The sequence below is a fragment of the Quercus suber genome, unplaced genomic scaffold (genome assembly GCF_002906115.3).
Source record: "Quercus suber isolate HL8 unplaced genomic scaffold, Cork oak 2.0 scaffold_125, whole genome shotgun sequence".
Lineage (NCBI taxonomy): Eukaryota > Viridiplantae > Streptophyta > Magnoliopsida > Fagales > Fagaceae > Quercus > Quercus suber.
The window spans coordinates 151,308-173,257 of NW_027069589.1; the positions used below are offsets into that span (position 1 = coordinate 151,308).

Genomic DNA, 21,950 nt, shown 5'->3' on the forward strand with positions numbered 1-21,950 from the left:
AATATACAATGGGTAACCAAGCTCTTTGTTTATACGTTATATGAAAAGAATTCTTAGTAGAAACTTTTTTCTTTTGAGGGAATTCTATTTTATTCTCTTATTTCCATTTACTTGCAAATTATATATATATATATATATATTAAATGTCAATAGTTTTCTATTCTATTTTTGGATGGTTATACCTATACCATCTATTCATTTATGGATTTTGTTTTTTATAATTTTGCATAATATATATTTGAAAATAAGTTTCATATCCAACCCACTACAAAGGGAAAATGAGATTTATCTAATAACTTTTCAATGATAATATATCACGAAGGCCAAAAGTTTTGATCAAATACACCAAACATGAAGGGATAAATGTAGGTCTTAAGGATTGTTACCATCCAACATGGAAGTCTCTTGCAGTCTTGCTCTTTGAGTTTGAGTTGCTAACTTTTGATTTGGTAAGAGGTTTGTACCAAACGAAATTCAAGAGAATTTTAGTCCTTCTGGCAGTCATTCTATTGAAAGAACAATGCTTATCTTACTTTGATACTTTGTATATCTCTGCATCGCATATTCAAATGAAAAAACCATGAATTCAATAATTAAAAATATCCAAAAAATAATTGAAAGAATATTTAGGTGAAAATCTCAATTAAATAATTAAGAACAATCTAAATTACTAAACATTAAAAATTTGAAGTAGAGAGACTCATACCATCACATGAGAATTGAATTATTCATATAAATTAGATCAAAGTTAAGAAAATTATCTTAAACAAAAGGCAAGAAATACACAAAATCTAATCAATTTAATGAAAAAAAAAAAATAAAAGAAAAAAAATGACAAATACATACCTGCAAAATGTACGATCTAAGAAGTTAGATGATGAAGTTGGATTTCTTACCAATCAGGAATAACATTGTCACAATTAACGTAAAAAGAAGAAGAAAGGAGCAGAACCTAAAAATTGCATAACGTAAAATGCTTAATACAATATATAGCTACATGGCTTATCATTTACGGTCTCTCTTAAGAAAGGCTCTACACCTTAAATCCATCACTCTTCCCTGTTGCATTCAACTACTTTAAGGATAGGTACATTATCCAATTAATTAGATTACAATCTAAGTTAAACCATGCAATATAGTAATTAAAAAAAATAAGAAGAATTAGATTACACTAAGTCTACAATGTTGCAATTCAAGATGCATTAGACTTCTTAAAAAAAATAAGGATTATACGGATTTGACGAAGAATTTGGATTATAATTAAATTAAGATTTTTATTAACTTAAAAATTCTAGGAAAAAAAAATTATATATATTTTTTTAAAATCTAAAAATCTAAAAAAAAAAAATATTACTTTTAAATTTGTTAATGTTGTTAGATTGTTATTAGAATTTTTTTTTTAGTTTACCTTAAAGCTAATAAATATTAGATATTTTTTTGTTATTTATTCCAAAAGAAAAAAAATTTAGAAGAAAAAATAATACTTTTAAATTTGTTACTTTATTATTAGAAAATAGATGAAATAGGATAAATGTTTATCCAAAAAAAAAAAAAATACTAACGTAAGCTAGTAAAATATTTTTTTATAAAATTAAGAAAAAAGAAAAAAAAAGAATTTATTAGAATATTTATTGTTACTTTATTCAAAGAAGTTAATAAAGATAAAAAAAATTTTGTTTTTATCTAAAAATTTAAGTAAATGAATTTATTGAAAAATCTAAAAATTTAAAAAAATTTCTGTAATTTGATAAAGTCAAGAGGCACAACTACGTCGTCTAACTCTAACTTTTATTATATATAATAATATAATATATATAAAACCGAAACTTTTGAAATTTTACAATTTTTCATATTAACATAATATAAAAAAAAAAAAAAAAAAAAAAAAAAAAAAAAAAAAAAAAGGCATTTTCACGCAACATAAATCTTTTCTAAACCCCGATAAACGCAAAACCAGCTCTCTGCCTTCTCCTTCATCAATCAAAACCCGCCATACCCACAAACCCTCAGACCCTATTTCTTCCGTTCCCCTTCTCCTTTCCCGTTCCACCCACAACCACCACAACTGAGCAGGAAGTAGCAGCACCACCACCCACAACAATCGCAACCCACAAACCAACATAATTAGACCATATCAAACCCACAACCCAAAAGCAAAAACAAACATTTTAAAGATCTGTGATTGCGAAATCTGGGGGAGTCCGATTCTAAATGAACTCTCTGAAAGAGAGATAGCAGAAGAGTAACATCGAGATGGTAACTTCTAGATGAACGCTGTTCTTTTCTCCTTTAAATTAATAAAAATTTTACTGACTCCAATTGCTCTTGCTAATTTCCTTCAGCTTGGGCATGTATACTAATCTGAAATAACAACTCATATGGTGTTCAATGCATAGGGGAAAATTTCATATATTTTCCTACAAACTTTTCTAAAACCCGATAAACTCTTCTCCATAATTCCATGTTTACATAGCTTTTCCTACTTCATTTGTTCTTGACTTTCTATCTTCTGGGTATTAAATTTTCAAGATTGACCTGAAGAATTGGGATCCTTTTCTGATGTTGGACTATTTTTCATGTATGAACAATTACAATCTAATCTTTTTTAAATTTCAAATTTCTTTTATTGATATTGCTGACTCACTGTTGATCAATAGGAATTAGAAAATTTATGTTAGAGCTTTATTATTTGAAACTTATTCCTCTTGGTTTCATAAAAAAGGGATTTTAGGGTTGAATGAGATTTTGAATTATGCATGATGATCTATAGAACAGATGGGATTTGATGGAACTGATGTAACAGAGGGTTCTGAGAGGCTAGCAGAAGCTATAGGTGATGATTCTGAAGCTGTGATATGTGCTTTTGGGTTTAAGCCTAGATGGGATTTGTTTGCTCCATGGAATGTCAGTAAATTTTGTGCCTGTGTGATTGATATCTATGCTCATTTGTCATTTTGTAGCCTGTTTCATATTTGTATTTGTACATGTTCATATTCATGCCCTATCTGTAGTCATTTTTATGCTGTTGTCTTTGTTAATTGTCATTCACAATTCCTTAAGAAAATAATGAGATTTATACTTTAAGTCCCATGACACTGTAGTGTAGTTGTCACTAAACATTGGCTAATGGGGTTTTAGCTGTTACTTTGATATATATATATGTGTGTGTGTGTGTGTGTGTGTGTGTGTGGAATTCTCCAACATTGTTGTTTACCGACGTATTTTTGTATCCATCAACATACTTTGATATCATCCACAAGCATGTTGATGTTTTTATTTTGAGTAGGAGAGTATCATATTTGTTCAATCAGAGAAGGGTTGTAAATACCCTTTTATTTTATTTTACTATTCTAAGGATGATCTTCTATTGACTGCTCTGCACTTTGTGTTTACGATTTCACACTTATATTGGTGTGTGAAAATCTTCTGGTATTTACAACTTCTTGTCATGTACTTTCTTTTAGCTTTGTTTGGATTCAGCTGTTAATCAATCGTAATTAAAATTTATCATGGAAGGATGTTGGTAGAAAGGGGCAACGAGCCTAAAGTAAAATATAGAAAGAACTATTGACTCACCACACTATAGGTTGTTAAACAAAATCAAAGTAAATTGATAACCTTTATTTGTTTTGAGAATGATAAATTCTATTTTGGACAAAAAACACTAAGAGGGCATTGATACCAATGAAAAACATATGAAGTCAAATAGTAATTTTTCTATACTAGATATGCTTCCTACCTTCAAGCAGTTAGGGCCTCTCTGATGGGAATATTGCTTTTCTTGCAATTGCAGTGTATTTATATTGATCTTGAAAAAGCATGAAGTTAGCATTGCTCCATTGTTACTGTCTTTAACTTTTTTTCCATTCTCGGGATTAAGGATTTCTAGCTTTCAAGTAGAGTAGCACACTATTTGTGATAACTGATGACTATAGTCCTTTAGTTGAGTAATATAGTAGTCTTCTTGTATTTGAACATAATCTTTGGACACTTTAAGAAGACAATAGGATTCCATGATCTTCTTCTTGAGAAAAGTTAACGCAAGCAGAAATGTCTTCAATTAATGGTTGTAAGCTTTTCTCAAATAAAGGCATCTGTGCGTGACATGTATACAGGTTACAGTCTACTAAAAAGAATTGTTATGGGTGTTAAAATACAGTGATAATGACTATAGTGCTGATTATTCTAATATTCAATAGGAATTTAGGAATGGCAATTGGGGAAGTCCTTATGTATGGTGCCTTTGATATTTGATGGCCCTAAAGTTGCAGATGCACATGTTTCTTTATGATGTTGTTTGGTAATTTAAGTGTTGCTGTCTGAAAAATACAATGTTTTTGCAAGTTGATAATTTTGTAGGTTTATTTTCAAACCACATGCTCATATCTTTTGATATTCATGATGGAAATGATGGACTGCATGTAATTTAAAGTCTTTGGTGTTATCTTTAATGTGAGTTACTAAATTCAATTGTGGAATAGTGAAACTAAATAATATGATTCTTATTCTGTTAAGTGGACATTTTCATATGGTGGGTCTTTGTTATTGTCAAGGAAGTTAATAAGTTATTTTCTTTTTCAAGGCATATAAGCTTCACTTTTGGGAGATCTAGGGTACCATGGAAAAGAAAGAACACTGCTAGGGGCCTGAAAACAACTTTATGTTGCCCTTTGGGACTATGATTTAACTTTTCCTTGAGGTTAAAAATGAGATTACATCATACAAAGATACAATTGTGTACAGTAATGAAGATTTTCAACCAGGAGAAATGGAAGCATATAAGCATAAACAAATTATTTTTGTATTTATTTGTATGTAAGTTTTTGGTGTTAGCGACCAGTATATATATAAAACTGAAGCTTTCAAAGCTCCCACAATTTTCTACGTCACTACTATTTTTTTTTTTTAAGATTCTTTTTATTTTATTTATTTAAGTTTAATTTTTTTTTTTTTTAGAATAACCCGACTATTCTATCTCTGTCCCGACTCCCTCACTCTTTAAATCTCTAACCTTCCCCCAAATCCTTAACCTCACGCACGCAATCTCTTCCATTTAAAAAAAAAAAAAAAATTCCTAACGCTAATGCAGAAAGAGACCTAAGGGGGCAATGATTGTCGTGAACCTTTGCCACAGTCCGTTGGTGGGAAGAAGGGGCTGGGGCTGGGGCTGAGGCTGTCTCTCTCGAAGCTGAGGAGGAGCCAAAGCGAAAGCGAAAGCTATGAATGTTCTGAACCATTGTCACAGTCCCAAGGTAAGTTTAATTTATTAGCAAATTTGTAATTAAGCATATTCAGATCAGGGTTGGGTTTTTTGTTTCTTTTATCTCTGTTTTGTTTTTTCTTTATATATTAATTAGAAAGAATGTAGAAATTAAGCATATTCAAATCAGGGTTGGGTTTTTTGCTTTGTTGTGTAGGCAATAATATACCTCTAAATCCATGTAAAAGGCAGAAGATAGCTAAAGTTGTTTCTTTTATCTCTGTTTTGTAAGCATATTCAGATCGGGGTTGGGTTTTTGCTTTGTTGTGTAGGCAATAATATACATCTAAATCCATGTAAAAGGCAAAAGATAGCTAAAGTTAAAGAATTGCAGAGTAAAAGATCATTCTCATTGATGTCCACTTTCATTAAGTGTTGTTTCTCTTACATGTACACAAACTCTTTGATAAAATTCCTAAGTGATTTTTTGTTGTTGTTCTAGAACTCATAATACATGGAGAGTGGTAAGGAGGAAGATAAGTAGGGAATGTGATGCTGTGTTGTTGATTTAATCAAGGTGAGATGTTTTGTTGGCCTTATTTTCTCAATGTCATATGTTTGATATTGGGATTGGTATTGGTATTGATGGTGAGATTTTGATATGATTCCCTTTGAGAAGTAGGTTTGATTTTTTTTAATGATTTATTTTATGGTGGGATTGTGCATTAAGATTAGAGTTTGTTACCCTCTATAACTTCAAAGGAATCAAAGCTTTTAGAAAGTTTTATTGGCATCGATGGTGAGATAGGTTTATATAGTAGAAAACAACATTTAGATAGTTTTGGTAATAGTTGATAGTAGTGTACAAATGTTTTTTGTTTTTGACTGTACTATTGTAACAATGATTTACCATATTGATTATTAGTCTGCTGGTGTCACTTTGGAGCTTTAGGGGCCTCTGTTGGGCTGCTATTGCTGTGGACTAGAAGAGTAGTAAAGAAAGTTGATGGGGCTGTGGGAAATTATTCAGTTTATGTAAGTTCAAATGTGTGGATGATCAATACAAGTCACTGTTTCAGGTGCCTATGGTCCCAATTCTGAGCATGACAGATACTTTTGAGGTGTCTATCACTATGGGGTTTTGGTGGAGTATTGAAAGAGATTTTGATATGATTCCATTTGAGAAGTAGGTTTGATTTTTTTAATGATTTATTTCATGGAGTTTGTTACCCTTATTAACTTCAAAGGAATCAAAGCTTTTAGAAAGTTTTATTATTTTACTTAGAAAGACGATTCCCTTATAGCAGCTAAATCCAAAATTATAATAATTTATAATGGAAGCCACAAGATCAAGCTAACTTGAGTTACTCTAAAAACAAGTTCATAAAACCCTATTGAATTTGATCAAGCGTGTATGTCAATTGTTTACAAAGTGAAACAATGACTATTGATAATGGTTTCAATATTCCATAGTTTGTCTACCAATTAATATTGATAGATTTTATATTGCCATGGAGACCTGCTGACAGAATCACATGGTAACATACTTGCTTAAAAATTAAATAAATAAAAAAGTCAATATATAAATCTTCTGCAAAACAATTGAAGACTTCTTAAATGAACATTTATAATTATGTGTGAAAAGACTCCACATGCGAGGCTGTAATAACACTAGCATATATATAGTTTGAACGGGGCTCTCTTGATTTGCCAACATGCACTATAACATTGGAAAATTTGAATAGAGAAATTGGAAGTAAAGCTTACACTTTGGGGATCAATTGCAAATCAAGTTTATCTTTGTTTTGGATTCACATTTTTAATTAGTTTTCTACAAGTTTATCCATAACTTCATTTGGAAATCCTGTTTTCTATTCAATTCACGACTTCCTGCAATGCTATTCTATGATATAATTCTTAATGCAACTGTTTAAATCCGTGGTTTTCTTTGTGACAAGTTTAAATGCCATTTAGCAGATAATCTAAAGAAGTCCTAAAAATTTTAAGCGCTTTGTTGTTGTTATAATCATTATTATCTTATTAAACATTGTAGTCTTTTCCAAATGGTTGGAAAGAATGAAAATTGAAAGAAAGGCTTGATTTACAACAATATGATTGTTGTTGCATGTCCTTAATTATGTTAAGGAACAGGTGTAGATGATTTTCAATTGTATAGGTTGGTGATTCTTTCTTCTAGACATTATAATATATAGTTTTGTATCTGTAGCTCAAAATTTTGATTTTGTTCAACAGGGCAAATAGGTTATGCCATTGTTCCTATGATTGCAAGGGGAATCATGCTGGGTCCTGATCAGCCTGTGATTCTGCACTTGCTTGATATTGAATAGGCAGCTGAATCCTTGAATGGGATAAGAATGGAAATGACTAATGCTGCCTTTCCTCTTCTGAAAAGTATGTCCCTTATCTTGAGAGCTAATTATAGGTAGGTAGAATTATTCTCTTCCCTCAGGTTTCTTCACTCATGTCATGAATACGATTCAATAGGTGTGGTTGCCACCACAGACGTTGTCGAAGTGTGTAAAGATGTCAATATTGCCGTTATCCTTGGTGGATACCCACGGAAGAAAATTACGTTAAGGAAGGATATGTTGTCTACAAATGTGTTTATTTACAAGGCTCAAGCTTTGGCCTTGGAGGAGCATGCTGCTGATGCCAAAACAATTCAAATCACAAGTGACAATTCAAGAAGAGATGAACATCAACAGAAGAACCATTAGTGAACTAACAAAAATTATGTGATATTCATTAATTAAATGGAAAATTTGAATGGAAAAGAATTTGTTTTCCAAATACAACTAAATGACTATAATCTCAAGTATGGATGAGAATTCTTCACTGTCAAGAAAGTTTTTGAATCTTTTGAAGAAACTGACAAAGCAATTCAGCTTGATAAAATGACAAAAGTACGTATTATTTAATATAGCAAAATTACAAATTTGATTTTTAACTTCTATATGTTGTAATACATTTCTCAACTTGTTCTATTACCAGGCTTACATCAGTGATACTTCAAATAAATGTAACAACAAATTATCAAGTGAATAAGATGGTGATTCTACAAAGTTTCAAAAAGTTTATGTTCAAAGTTATGTACAACTCACACTAACATCTGTAATCAAGGAAAACAAAAGGGCATATTTAGTGACTTCTACGAAGCAACGAAGGAAGAAGATACAAAGAACATTTTAAATTTGTCTTTCAATTTATTTGAAATAATTTTTTTTAGAAGGAATTTATTTGAAATATTGATTGAGTAGTTCTTTAAATTTGTGTTTCGTATATTTAATGGATAATTGAGGATGTTAAAGATTTGATTCTTCATTTTAATTTAAACTTAAGTTTGATTTCTATTTTTCATTATGTAATTTAATGTTTCATATCAACAATTAAAGAGGAAGTAAAAAAGAATAGTTTACATCTTCATATACAATAGCTTTCCCGTGCATCGCACGGGTTAGCGACTAGTTAAAATAAAATATAAAACCCTTATGCTGCCTCTATTCTCCAAAGGCTCGAGTCCTTAACAGTTACAAAAGTCACCGTTCCGCTGTTAGCTAATAGTCTCCACTTGATCACTGGTGTCGGCTCATCAGTATGCAGTGATACTATTATGTCCCTCTTGCATAATGAAAACAAATTGAGCCAGCAGTAATAACAAATATGCAGTGAGTAGAGTACAAGTATCAGGCAAATGCGACGTAACTGTTCCTTCAATATCAAAGTTGGCTATGTTTGTTTTTTTTTTTTTTTTTTTTTTTTTTTTTTTTTTTTTTCTACTAAAATTATAGCAAAACAATATTTGCAACTGGAAAAACAATATTTGCAACTGGAAAATATAGCCCATCTTGGACAGTGACTCAATTAAATACACTTTCCAACCTCAATCCAAAACCCAAAATAAAAGAAATCCAACAATTTCAAACTATTCTAAGTCTGCATTAAAAGTAAAGAAAACAGAGCTGAAATCTGAAACCACATATTTACTACACTGTTGACAAAGTGACCCTCCTCAGCCAAACAATTACATCTTAGCACCAACCCAACCAACAAACCAAAGAAAGAAAAATATTAAATGTTTCTCATTCATATTTCTGAGATCAAAGCTTTATCAACCCATCAAATTTCCTGTCATGCATGGGTTAGAACACAATTTCAAAAAATCATACACTCGAAACTGGCCTTTGCAGTAATAAAAATCTGATCGTGAAAGAACATTAGAAAATTCTATATTGATAAGGTAAAAAACCTAAAATTAAAGTAAAAATATCAGTAATTATTCTTTAAAGAGACAAAGCCCAGGTAGAATTTGATCTTCTATGGTTCAGTGGTTCTCCCTGAGTTCAAGACAAAGCCCAAGTAGAATTAGATTATTATTCTTTTGATATTCTTCCTTGCAATTATTGCACCCTTTTAAACTAAGTTGCAGCTGAAACTGATTAACTATCTCCTAATCTATCACATGCTCTATAATACGTTGGGCACATGCCTAATTAGCCAGGTCATCTATAACAAAATGTAACCTGCCAATAACCACCAAAACATCCTCAGACTTTATATCAATTCCTAGTACAATGCTAACAGCTACCAAGTATCACAATACAACTCACACTAAGAACAATAGAAGCATAATGCATATAAGCATGTACATCAACAACAATGCTCAAACTGCAGCATAGCAGCACACAGCAGCAACGCACAGAGGTGCTGATACCCACTGAGAAAGCATCAAACAGGGCCAAAAAAAACCCCTTTCATAGACCTTTTCTTTTAAAGGGATAGATAATATGTTATACATAAACAATGGATTTGTGGCAAACTATGATGAAATAAAGCTTCAAGGCCCCAAGATTTATAAACTACTTAGGTCAAAAAGTAAATTCCCACAGCCATAATCTATATATTATTCTAAAGATAACCGCACACAAACACATCTAAATGCCAACAGTTCTATATAAGCAAAATTAAAACTCAAAGAAATCAACAAAGACATGTAAAGAATTTAACGCTAGAAACATATCACAACTTAGCCTTGGCCTTGAGTATTATCAATCACCAAAATATTAGTCATCTTTAAATCACAATATCACAGACACTATCATAACAATACACAGGCTTTGAACTAAGAATAAAACATGCCACAAGCATTCATAAATCCAAATCTACATCCTTAACAGAGGTGTTATTACAGCAATACACATGATTTAGTTGAAGAAACTACTTATTTATGTCAAAAACAATTAGTGTAAATATAATATAAAAATATATATATATATATATATAATATGATAATATGGCAATCCAACAAAGAATTATAGCTAGGCGAAAATATATGGGCTACCACAAATACCAAAATATTGCAGTATTTAGGCTGCACCAAGGGTGGCTGGGCTATTTTGAGATGGCCATATGCAAATCAATGGCCTTCTGGGCTGGGAGCCTGGGACAGAGTACCTCGCGTTGTCAATGAAGCAGGTAGAGATTGATGGAGCTCGAATTGGTGAGGACTGGGGATGCTTTTTACGACGACCATTCGGTTCAATTTGGTTCATATTTGGTCTATGCGTTTGAAAGAAGGAGAGATTTTGATTGGGGTGAGCTTGCGTTGATTGGGTTTTGTTTTTGGGGAGACGGACGGGAATGAAAGGAAGAGAAAGAGTTGATCGGCCTTTTTTGGGAGGAAATTTGTCATTCATTTTAAAGACAATTTCGTTATTATGTTTTCAAAACATACTGAGCTGGCACTCTTTTCTACAGTAGAATTCTGTCTCAAATAAATGAAAAAATTATTTGATGATATTAGAGTAGAATTTCATTTCAAATAAATAAACAAAATTATTAAGCACTCAAAAAATAGTGAGCTTGTCCTCTTTTTTATCATATTTATAATGAAAAATGCCCAATATTTTTACAATAAATTTTATATAATAAGTTGTTATGAGTAATTATTGGTATAGTAGAAAAGTAATTTCAATGACAATTTCAAATTAGAACCAATAACAACTGATTACCTATAATTTATTATGAAAATATTATAAATGTAGCATTTTTCACAAATGACATTTAATAGACCTTTTTTAAAAAATTTTGGTTGAACTTATAATGGACCCTTTAATTAATATATTATTCCACCATGGATATCAAAGGAATGACTAAGTGTGTATTTGGATACTGCTTATTTTGTTGAAAATTGAAAATTTATTACTGAAAATAATAAAAAAAAAATTACTAGGTTACTGTTCACTACTGAAAACACTGTTCAGCACTGTATCTTTACCTTAATGCACTGTTCATGTCTCATGAACAGTGCAAGAGGCACTGGTCAAAAAAAAAAAAAAAAAAAGGCAAAACGCAGAAACGCAAATGCCAAAATGTGATTCAATGGAGCTTAAGGTCTATTTGGATATCGCTTATTTTGCTGAAAATTGAAAATTTATTGTTAAAAACATTATAGCAAAATAATTTTTTAAACTAGTTGATAAGCAAAATGCAAAACGCACATTAGGCAAACTTTATTTCCGTGGGACTCAGGATAGGCAAAACACGCGTTTTTTAAGCTAGCTGAAAACTTATTGTCATGGGACCCAAGATTTAAAACGCAAAAAGCAAAAAACGCGTTAAGCAAACGCAAATGAGCATCATTCACATACTCCAACTATCAAGAATATTTCTTTTTTGAGTGAGCGTTTGTATAGGAATTATCCTGCATCTAGCATTTTACATTTTCCTCTCTTTTTTTTTTGGCACACGTTTCAGCTTTTAGAGACAAAATATACTATTTATACACTATTCACGAGACTCACAACCACTTTATTCAGAAAAAAAAATATTAAAAATGGATTCCATGATACTATTCATACATTTAAAAATTATTTTACTGCAATATTTTCAGTTTTCAATTTTTAATTTTCAGTGAAATAAACTGTATCCAAACCAACCTTGAAGACCCATAAATCATAATCATAAGTGAATGACAAAATTCTCGGAAAAGTGAAAATGCAACCAATCAAAGTCCAAACCAAGTCTTGGTCGTCCATTATGATTCCACACTCTCTCTACTCTCCTTTGGAAAAAATGAAAAAGCAACAAAAGCTCTAAGCAATTTGACCCAAGCTGTCGAATAAGTTCCACTTTCCGTACAATCCTAGGACCCTTTACTTTTCTTTTATCACTTTCAGTCTCTCTCAGCTTTCTTCTACTTCCTCGAGAAGTAAGCTTCGACAGCACATTAGGTAGAGTGAACCTTCCACTTCCACTTCCACACACTCTCACTCTGCTCTCTCTCTCTCTCTCTCTGTATGCAAAAGCAGGAAATATCTCTGGTTTTTCAGTTTTGAGTGTGTGTTGTTACTTGTTACTTACAGATATGGAGGCTGCAGCGAGAGAACACATTGAAGAGATACGTAGAAAAAAGTTCTCCATTGGAGGGGAACAGAACCCATTAACTGAGGATCTTCATCAAGCTGTCAAGAACCTCTCTGCTGAGCTTTATGCCAAGGATGTACATTTTCTCATGGAACTCATTCAGGTTACTTTCTCGTTCTCATTCTTTCTTTCTTAAATAGTATATGTTTTTGTATGTGTGTGTGTGTGTGTGTTTTTGTTATGGGTTCTTGATGATGTACATGTTTGTCTCTTTTGGACATAAAACTTAGGTACATGACCTTAGTTTAAGTTTTGCCCTTATCTTTCTGTGTTATTATTAACAAATAAACTATTAGGGACCCCTCTTTGTTATATACTGAAATTGTTTTGGGATGGTGTATAGCCATCATCAATGCTTTGCTAGGTGATTGTAAATTTGGAATCTTTACCATATTTCCATGATAAAAAATCCAGAAGCATTTCGCCTTTCATGATAGAAATCCGGTAGATTTTTGGACCCTTTGGTGGCGCATCCTATAAAAATGTAATCCTTATTATGTATTCAGACATAGTCTATATCAAGACTATAATGACAAGTATATACAACAATATAGATCTTACAATGTGGTTGGATGGAAGGGAAGGAGAGGTAATGGAATAGAGAAGGTTTAATTAACCTTTTCTTTATATTAAAAATTTTCAATTGTTAATTTTGCTTATTTGATGTCAATTTATATCATTTACTTTAAAATTAGAGAAAGCTCATGGTCATAATATTTTCACAATAACTTATGGTAGATTGACACTTTGGCTTGTAAAAATATTGTAAAATTTTGTTGTAGCCATAAAAGAACTCTCAAAATTAGTCAAAGATGGTTATAATTGTTAATTTATATGATATATAGTCATTTTCTCTCCTTCCAAATTAACATCCAAACAAGGGAGGACTCCTTAATTTTAAAACATTTAAACAAGAGAAAATGTAATCATTCGCCTCCTGTTTCCTCTATCCCTCACTCCAAACTTCTAAACACAGTTATTGTAAAAAAATTGTAAAAGAGGTTTTGTATCTAGACTTAGTGTTAGATGTATTTATGGAGCAAAAGAATAGGGTTGACTTTTATTGACCTTTGTTCAATGTTGAATTTTTTTTATTTATTTGTCAGAATGCTGAAGATAACGCTTACTTGGAGGGGGTGGATCCATCTCTTGAGTTTGTCATAACTTCTGAGGACATTACAGCCACAGGGGCTCCAGCAACGTTGCTGATTTTCAACAATGAAAAAGGTTTTTCGCCAAAAAACATTGACTCTATTTGCAGTGTTGGTCGGTCCACCAAGAAAGGCAATAGAAAACGCGGTTATATTGGAGAGAAAGGTACTTTATCTAGTTTCCTAAAATTACAGCTTATATTAGCCACTCTAGTGTATGTACTGTTATGAGAACTAGTAACACCAAAATGATTTATTCAAAATGCTATTTTGTTAAGAAGAATATTAATAATATTAATTGGGTTGACTTGGAAAGAAATCAGAACAAGCATAACATTGGTGACTTATTTGTTTAAGTCAAACATCAAAATTCTTTGATCCACAAAAGGAATAACTTTCACATATTATTCTCTAAATTGATAAATGCTAACTTAAGAGTTCATATGTTATGGAAATTAGTGATGCTCACTTCAAAGTCGTATGCAATTTGGATTACAACACTTGCTTTAATCAAGCATGAAAGATTGTTGCCTTGGAAAGAGAGTCCAAATGCATAAAATCTATAAGTAAATCTTCTTGCATGATGAAATTTTGCAAAGTCAGAATATTGCTTGTAAAAAAATAACCAAACAAATCAAGGTATGAGGGAATGTTAATATTTGACAATTAATTTTATAGAAATGGTATGTATTCTTAGTCTTTGGAATTTTTAAGATAGTGTATATTTTTAGTCATCAATAAGCTCTAGTTCAAGTCTATAACTAACTGGATGCTTACAAATCCCCTCCCCCCCCCCCCCCTCCCTCCACCCTGGCATCAAAACAAAATCGTGCTATTAAGTTAGGCTCTATTTGTTTCGGTACAAAATGCTTTTAGATGGAAATTTTTTTGTTTTTCCGAGTTTGGTTGTCCTTGAAACTCTTTTCTTTATTCTGAATTATGTTTTAAATAAAAACTTTAATTCAACACTTAAAAAAAAAAAAAAACTATTGAAAATTACACTAGTAAGCCCAATCAAAATAAGAGTGCCAAAAAAAAAAAAAAAGATCTTACAGATTTAGATCATCATTAAAAGCATTTGACAGCTCCAAAATGATACTGTAAAGTGCTTTTTTGTATGACTTTTGAAATATGTGGGCGATTCCCAAAATTTTGAGCCATATCATGGTCATTTCAAAGGATTCAAGAGATTTTTTGTCATTTCAGTGGTTTTATGATATTTTTGTCATTTTGGTGGTTTTAGGGAGTATTCAGTATTGTAAAGGTATTTTAGCTATTTTGTAGGTTTTGATTTTTGGATATTTTAAGGTTTCTTCTATCATTTAGAGGTTTTTAGGGGTGTATCTTTGTCATTTAAGGGTTTTTGATGTTATTTTTTTCTCTTTTTGTAGGTTTCAAGGTCATTTTTAAAATTTTGAGTTAGTTTGGCCATTCTGGATATTTATGGCTATTTTTGTTGTCGTAGACGATTCTAGGATATCTAGGACATAATATAGGTTTTGGGGGGATATTTTGTCAATTTAGACGTTTAAATGATCTTTTAGTCATTTTCAATGTTTCAATAGCAATTGGGTGCTTTTGAGGGAATATTGGTCATTTTTAGCTTTTAGGAATACTTTTGACATTTTGGAGGTTTGTGTTCTCTTGCAAATGTTTTTTGTCTGTGAAAAGTGTAAAACGTTTTTAGCCCCAAAGAATGTGTTTTTCCTGGTCATTGAATAATAATTTCAGTTTGAACAAGTTTTTTAGTAGTCCCAAATGCTCAAAAATGAGGAAAACATTTTTTGAGAAATGTTTTATGTGAAAACAAACATGGTGTTAGTCAAGATCACAAAAGACAAAGCCAAATGATTAGAGCAAAATTCATTATAATTAAATGCAAATCTTCAAAACCATAAATAGTTCTTGAAATCTAAAACGAAACTCTAGGGTCTGTTTGGTTCACCATTTTTAAATATGTTTTCAAATGTGTAAGAACATGATTGGAAAATATTTTCCAAACATGTTTTTATATTTGTTTTAAATATGGAATAAAAAAAATTGTTTCGCGTCTTTATTTCATTTTTTTTACTCATTTTTAATTCTTTTTTGTAGAAACTGCAATGAAAAAATGACGTAAAAGTTGGAACTATTTTTTTTCACAATTTGAAAAATACAAATAAACAATGGAATTGACTGTCTCTAATCTCTCTCTCTCTCTCTCTCTCTCATCTATCTTAATGCCTGTGAATTGACTCCCATGCTAATCTTAAGATGTCAATCCAGAGTACTATATGTTATCTCCTCAATTATAGTGAAAGAAAACGGTAAAATCAAAATGATGTTGATAATTACCGGAAATGACAATTTAGCTGTTATCTTATTGCTCAAATTAGCTTATTTTCTGGTCAATATGCAGGAATTGGATTTAAGAGTGTCTTTCTAGTTAGTTCTCAGCCACACATATTCAGCAATGGATATCAGATACGGTTCAATGAAAAGCCTTGCCCACATTGCAATCTTGGGTACATAGTTCCTGAATGGGTCAAGGAGAATCCAACACTTTCTGACATCAAAAAAATATATGGTTCTGGGACTACTCTTCCAACAACAACAATAGTCTTACCTCTGAAGTTCGATAAGGTCAAACCTGTGAAGCAGCAGCTCTCAAATGTTCATCCTGAAGTTCTGTTGTTCCTATCAAAGATTAAGCGGCTTTCAGTAAGGGAACATAACAATGACCCCAGGCTCAATACTGTAAGTGCAATCGCAATTACAAGTGAGACTGAATTGGTGGTGAGAAAGAACATTGATGCTGTGTCCTACACAATCCATCTCTCTGCTGATGAAAAGGGTAAGGAGTCTGAGGGAGAATGCAGGTACTTTATGTGGAGGCAAAAGTTTCCTGTCAGGCAGGAAAACAAAGTGGAAAGGAGAATGGAAGTTGAAGAGTTGGTGATCACATTGGCTTTTCCTTTTGAAGAGCGCCTCCATAGGGGAATGAGCTCACCTGGGATCTATGCATTTCTTCCCACAGAGATGTTTACCAACTTTCCCTTCATAATTCAGGCAGATTTTCTTCTTGCCTCGTCAAGGGAAACAATTCTCTTGGACAACAAGTGGAACCAAGGGATTCTTGACTGCGTGCCCTCTGCTTTTATCAATGCGTTTGTTTCACTAGTTAAAAATTCTGAAAATGTTCCAATGTCTAGTTTGGCTCCCATGTTCAGGTTCATTCCCATCAACAGCTCTTCTTATCAAGAGTTGAATGTTGTCAGGGAGTCCATCAAATCAAAGCTTCTTGAAGAAAGTATTCTTCCAAGTGAGTCTTACATGGAGCAGAGGTTCTTTCATCAACCTCATGAAGTTGGTAGGCTTATGCCTGCTTTCTGGACCATTCTGGAGATGGCTAGGAAGCAAGGGGTGAGCCTGTTTCATCTTTCATCACATGGGAAGTACATTTTGAGCTCTTCATTTGATAGAACAGAATATGATCACATATTGAATTTCTTGGGTGTGGAACTAGTCAACAAAGAATGGTATGCAAAGTGCATCCAAAGTTCTAAACTTGTTGAAGGAGTGTCAGAGGATGTGTATTTGGAGATTTTACTATTTATTGCTGATAACTGGAGGTTCAAATTTGACTCTACCAACATCAAGTACATACCACTAATAAAATATGTGGGTCTTTATGGCGATGTGTCTTTGTGTAGCATAAATGAATCCATGCAGTTGAATCGTGACAGAGTGGTGTCGTTATCCCGTCATTCTGAGCATATCTCATGGCTCATTGATTGGAACAAGGAATTCAAATGTCCAGCCAATTACTTTTTTTGGCCGAAAAGCACACAAGAAAGAATACGGTTCTTCACTAAGAGGGATACAGTGTTGGAGTGGCTACGAGATCATGTGAAGGTTGGTGCTATGAGTGTCTATGAGTATGCAGATCATGTTAACAAATATCTCAATAGTTGCCAGAAGCGTGCTATTGCCTTTGTTCACTTTTTGTTCCACTCACTTCAAAAGTCTTACCTTTCCCAATGGGAGGTTGGTGTTTTATGTGATTCTATGCCACTTGTGGATAACTATTGGAATCTAAAGACACACAGAAAAGGGGTCCTTGTCCCTGCCAATGGAAGCAAATGGGTGAGATTGATTGGTTCAAATCCATGGACAAATGAAGGCTATGTTGAGTTAGCAGAAGACTACTTGCAACCAGGCTATTTTGCAGGTGAATATGCTTCTGGAGAGAGACTCTTTGAGTTCCTTAAAACCCATGTTGGAGCTTCTGATATCCCTTATATATCTCCTCCTAATGCTACAATTCCTACGGTCTCATCACCACTCACCAAGCAAAATGCATTCTTGCTATTGGGTTGGATTCGAAACCTGAAATGTAGAGAAATTTACATTCCCGAGAAGTTCTTGAAATGCATAAAGGAAGGTAGCTGGCTGAAAGTTACTACTAGTGGCTGTCCTGGGTACCGGCCACCTTCGCAGTCATTCATGCTTTCCTCCTCATTGGGAAACATTTTGCAGAATGGATCAGTGCTTGTTGATATTCCATTGCTTGATATAAGGTTTTATGGTGATGGAATAAATGAGTATAAGGAGGAGCTAAAGAAAATTGGAGTTATGTCTGAGTATGTGGAAGCATGTAAATTTATTGGGGAGCGTCTCATGTCTTTCAAATACTCCAATTTAACCATGTCTGTGCTAAATTTCATTAGATTTTTGAGAAAAAGTTTTCTTCCCCTGGATGAATTCATCAACAGTATCAAGGATAAGAGATGGCTAAGGACATGCTGTGGTGACAGGTCTCCTGTTGAATCTGTTTTGCTTGATGAGGAATGGAAAACTGCATCGCAAATCAGTAACATCCCCTTCATCGATGGAGAGGAAATCCTTTCTTTTAGAGAGGAACTCAAGTTGCTTGGTGTGGTAATTGGCTTCAGTGATCATTACCAACTTGTTATAGACAACTTAAAATCACCTTCACGCTTGACATCTCTGACACCTGAGGCTGTTCTTTTGATACTGGAATGTATGCGTCGTCTAGGATCTTCCAACAAACTTGTTGAGGCTTTAAGAGGTGTGAAAAGCTTCAAGACGAATCTTGGTTACAAGTCTCCAGGAGAATGTTTCTTGTTTGACCATCAGTGGGTTTGCATTCTACAGGTTTTCAAAGTTTTTCCAATAATTGATCGTGGTTTCTATGGAAGCAGCATTTTCTTTTACCGAAATGAATTGAAGCAAGCCGGGGTGAAGGTAGATTTTGAGGTGGCGGCCAATGAATTTGCTAAAAGATTCAGAGAGCAGGCATCTTCCATGACAGATGAAAATGTTCTCTCTTTTCTGTCATGTTTGAGACAGCTAAAGGATATGGATCACAAGTTTCCTTCAGATCTTAAGAAATGTATCCGTGAGGTCAAGTGGTTGAGGACTACGTTAGGTATCAGAAAAACTCCAAGCGAGTGCATTCTGTCTGGGCCAGATTGGCTATCAATTTCACCAATTACTGTCCTCCCTTTCATACGAGATACTGATAACTATTATGGCAAGGGCATTCATGAATACAAGAAAGAGCTGAAGAGCATGGGAGTAGTTGTTGAATTCAAAGATGGTGTTGAGTTTGTGGTTGCTGGTCTTCACTTTCCCTCGGACTACACCCGCATAACTCCTGCAAATGTGTTTTCATTGCTGAAATGCTTTCAGATTTTATTGCAAGATAGTAGTTATTCCTTTCCAGATGATTTCTCAAAAAGAATTTGCAAGAAATGGTTGAAAACCACTGAAGGTTATCAGCCTCCAGACAAGTGCTTATTGTTCGATTCTAGTTGGGGCACTTATTTGGAGCGGACAGATGGACCTTTCATTGATGAATATTTTTATGGTTCTAACATTACATCCTACAAAAAAGAGCTCAAGGCAATAGGAGTCACCGTTGATGTTGAGAAAGGATGCTCATTGATTGCCAGCCACCTTGATTCCCATGTTCAATTTTCTAGTATTGTTCGAATATATAATTACTTGAGCCAGTTTAATTGGGTGCCAGACAATGAAGTTGAGAGATGGATTTGGCTCCCAAAGGGAAGTCAGTATGGAGAGTGGCTGAGGCCCGAAGAATGTGTTCTGCATGACAAGGATGGTCTCTTCAGGACGCAGCTGAAAGTTCTTGACAAATATTATAAACCAAATTTGCTTAACTATTTTTTACATGCTTTCTGTGTTAGATGCAATCCTTCAGTTGATGATTACTGTACGCTTTGGGAGGCCTGGGAAAGTTCAGGACACCAATTGTCACATGCTGACTGCCTTAAGTTCTGGGTTTATGTTTCGAAGCACTGGAGTGCAAAGACCGAGAGAACTCTCACTGATAAGCTGTTGAAACTGCCAGTTGCTTCCAGCTCAGATGAAATTTTGCTGTTCAACAAGAATGATGTTTTTATTGCTGATGATCTTCAGCTGAAGGGTCTTTTTGAACAATTTTCTCATCAACCTATATTTGTCTGGTACCCTCAGCCAAGTGTGGCTTCTTTACCTCAGATGCAGTTGTTTGATATTTACAGGAAAATTGGTGTTCGCACTATATCTGAATCTGTAGTGAAGGAAGAATCATCCTCAGTGGATGTTGAGAAACTGAATCAGGTGAATCCAAAGGAGATTTTGATTACAAAAGATCTGGTTACACTCATTCTTGGTTTTCTAGCAAATCCTGTGATGAAAATGGAAGCAGAAAGGAGGCATGAAACTATCAGAAGGCTTCTGAATGTTACTTTCCTTGAGACAGCTGAACCGATAACTGTAAACTACAGTTTATTACTTTCTTCCGGGGAGACTGTTAAAGCAAGAGCAAACCGAATGATACGCTGGGATAGAGAGGCGTCTAAGTTTTTCTCACAGAAGTTAGGCAGGTCTAGGGGATTTAAGAATCTCATTGAATATGCTACATACTTTTCTGAAGCAATATCTGAGGGTGTGTTATGGGAGAACAGCGAGCATATTGGTGCACTCTCTGAACTGATCAAGCTGGCTTTCATGCTGGAATTTAACGAGGAAGCAGTAAGGTTTTTAATGAAGTCCAAGAATTTGCAAATTTTCTTGGAGGACGAGGGGTTCCTTGCATCTGTCTTTCCTTCTGACTAGTTAGATATATGCCATGAACTGTTAATATTTGTAAGTGTTTCTTTCGTATACTTCTTGTGTGTTTCTGAGTTTGTTTTTGGCGTAAATGTCAAAAGAATGAGTCAGTTGCTTCTATTCTAATTCTATTGGTCAGTCATAAGGTGTTAACCTTATATTGTTTTGTCCTAGGTTTTCCTTTGTTTGTATTTCTATCTTGAGGTGATACTCTTGTAATTCTGAACTAAATGGTAATGTTTGGTATTGAAATGCATATATATTTTTGTGCCTCAAGTTTGGTCTTTTTTGATTTTTTTGAGCGGTGGACCAAAACATGGTCTTTGACATATAGGACTTTTAATAATTTTAAATATATTATCATACTTTTAATATTTCTAACTTAATTATGTTCTTTATTTGACTTTTAATCAATCAAATGACTTGTTGTGGCATCTCAGATTGTATGGATTGGCTGAGTGTATATTGTCTTATATACATGATTAAGAAGAGTTCTTAATTGTAATGTTATTAGTCTGTTTGGAATATGTCGTAGACATGGCTATTGTTTTCCTCAAGTTGTAACAAACAATATTAGGGCTAGGTCAATATTTTTGTGTGGCTTGGGGACACTGTAATGCAACATGATCCTTCTCTCAGACGTTAATGATATTAGTGGAGAAAATTATGATACTCGAGATTGTGTTAATCAGATTGGATTGTATGATTATTTTTTTCAAGGATTTATTGAATCCTACATAAGGCGTGTATAAGATAGATCTGAACTATGTAAGCAATCACAATAAGCCTTAATTTTATTGCATTGTGGTTAATGCCTTTTCCGGTCATGAGTCATGACATTAATTTTGGTGTTTTTTTTTTTTTTTTGGTAATGTTATTTGCTGGACAAAAGTATTTCAGTTTCCGTATATTTATTTATTTTTTAAACATTTGCTGCGCATAAGTTTTGAAGTTTGCTAGGTTCATATCACTTCATTGAACACGTTACTACGTTAGTCTTAGCATTACCAAGTTCATTGTTTGTTCATGCTGGATCA

The 21,950-nt window shown here is 33.2% G+C and overlaps 1 protein-coding gene and 1 long non-coding RNA gene across 3 annotated transcripts; both read left to right on the forward strand.

Moving 5' to 3' along the window:
• Positions 1-1,929: 1,929 nt before the first annotated feature.
• On the forward strand, positions 1,930-8,168 carry LOC112017378 (uncharacterized). 2 transcript variants are annotated; one of them, XR_002883469.2, is made up of 4 exons: positions 1,930-5,252; positions 5,703-5,777; positions 7,454-7,612; positions 7,706-8,168. It is a non-coding gene; the product is annotated as an uncharacterized LOC112017378 (long non-coding RNA). The 2 variants fall into 2 exon arrangements; XR_010629978.1 differs by lacking the exon at positions 5,703-5,777 and having other exon boundaries at positions 1,931-5,252.
• Positions 8,169-12,307: 4,139 nt separating this feature from the next.
• Positions 12,308-21,189, forward strand: LOC112017391 (uncharacterized). Its single transcript, XM_065776013.1, has 4 exons — positions 12,308-12,450; positions 12,583-12,746; positions 13,750-13,960; positions 16,193-21,189. The coding sequence occupies exons 2-4, from the start codon at positions 12,585-12,587 to the stop codon at positions 20,917-20,919; spliced, it is 5,100 nt and encodes a 1,699-aa protein (XP_065632085.1). The 5' UTR covers positions 12,308-12,450; positions 12,583-12,584; the 3' UTR covers positions 20,920-21,189.
• The last annotated feature ends 761 nt before the right edge of the window (positions 21,190-21,950 follow it).

What these genes read in the sequence shown, in the direction of transcription:
- LOC112017391 (XM_065776013.1), top strand. Translation starts at nt 12,585, where the DNA reads ATGGAGGCTGCAGCGAGAGAACACATTGAAGAGATACGTAGAAAAAAG. An exon ending in TTCTCATGGAACTCATTCAG is followed by an intron (nt 12,747 to 13,749) that starts GTTACTTTCTCG and finishes TTTATTTGTCAG; the next exon opens with AATGCTGAAGATAACGCTTA. An exon ending in CGGTTATATTGGAGAGAAAG is followed by an intron (nt 13,961 to 16,192) that starts GTACTTTATCTA and finishes GTCAATATGCAG; the next exon opens with GAATTGGATTTAAGAGTGTC.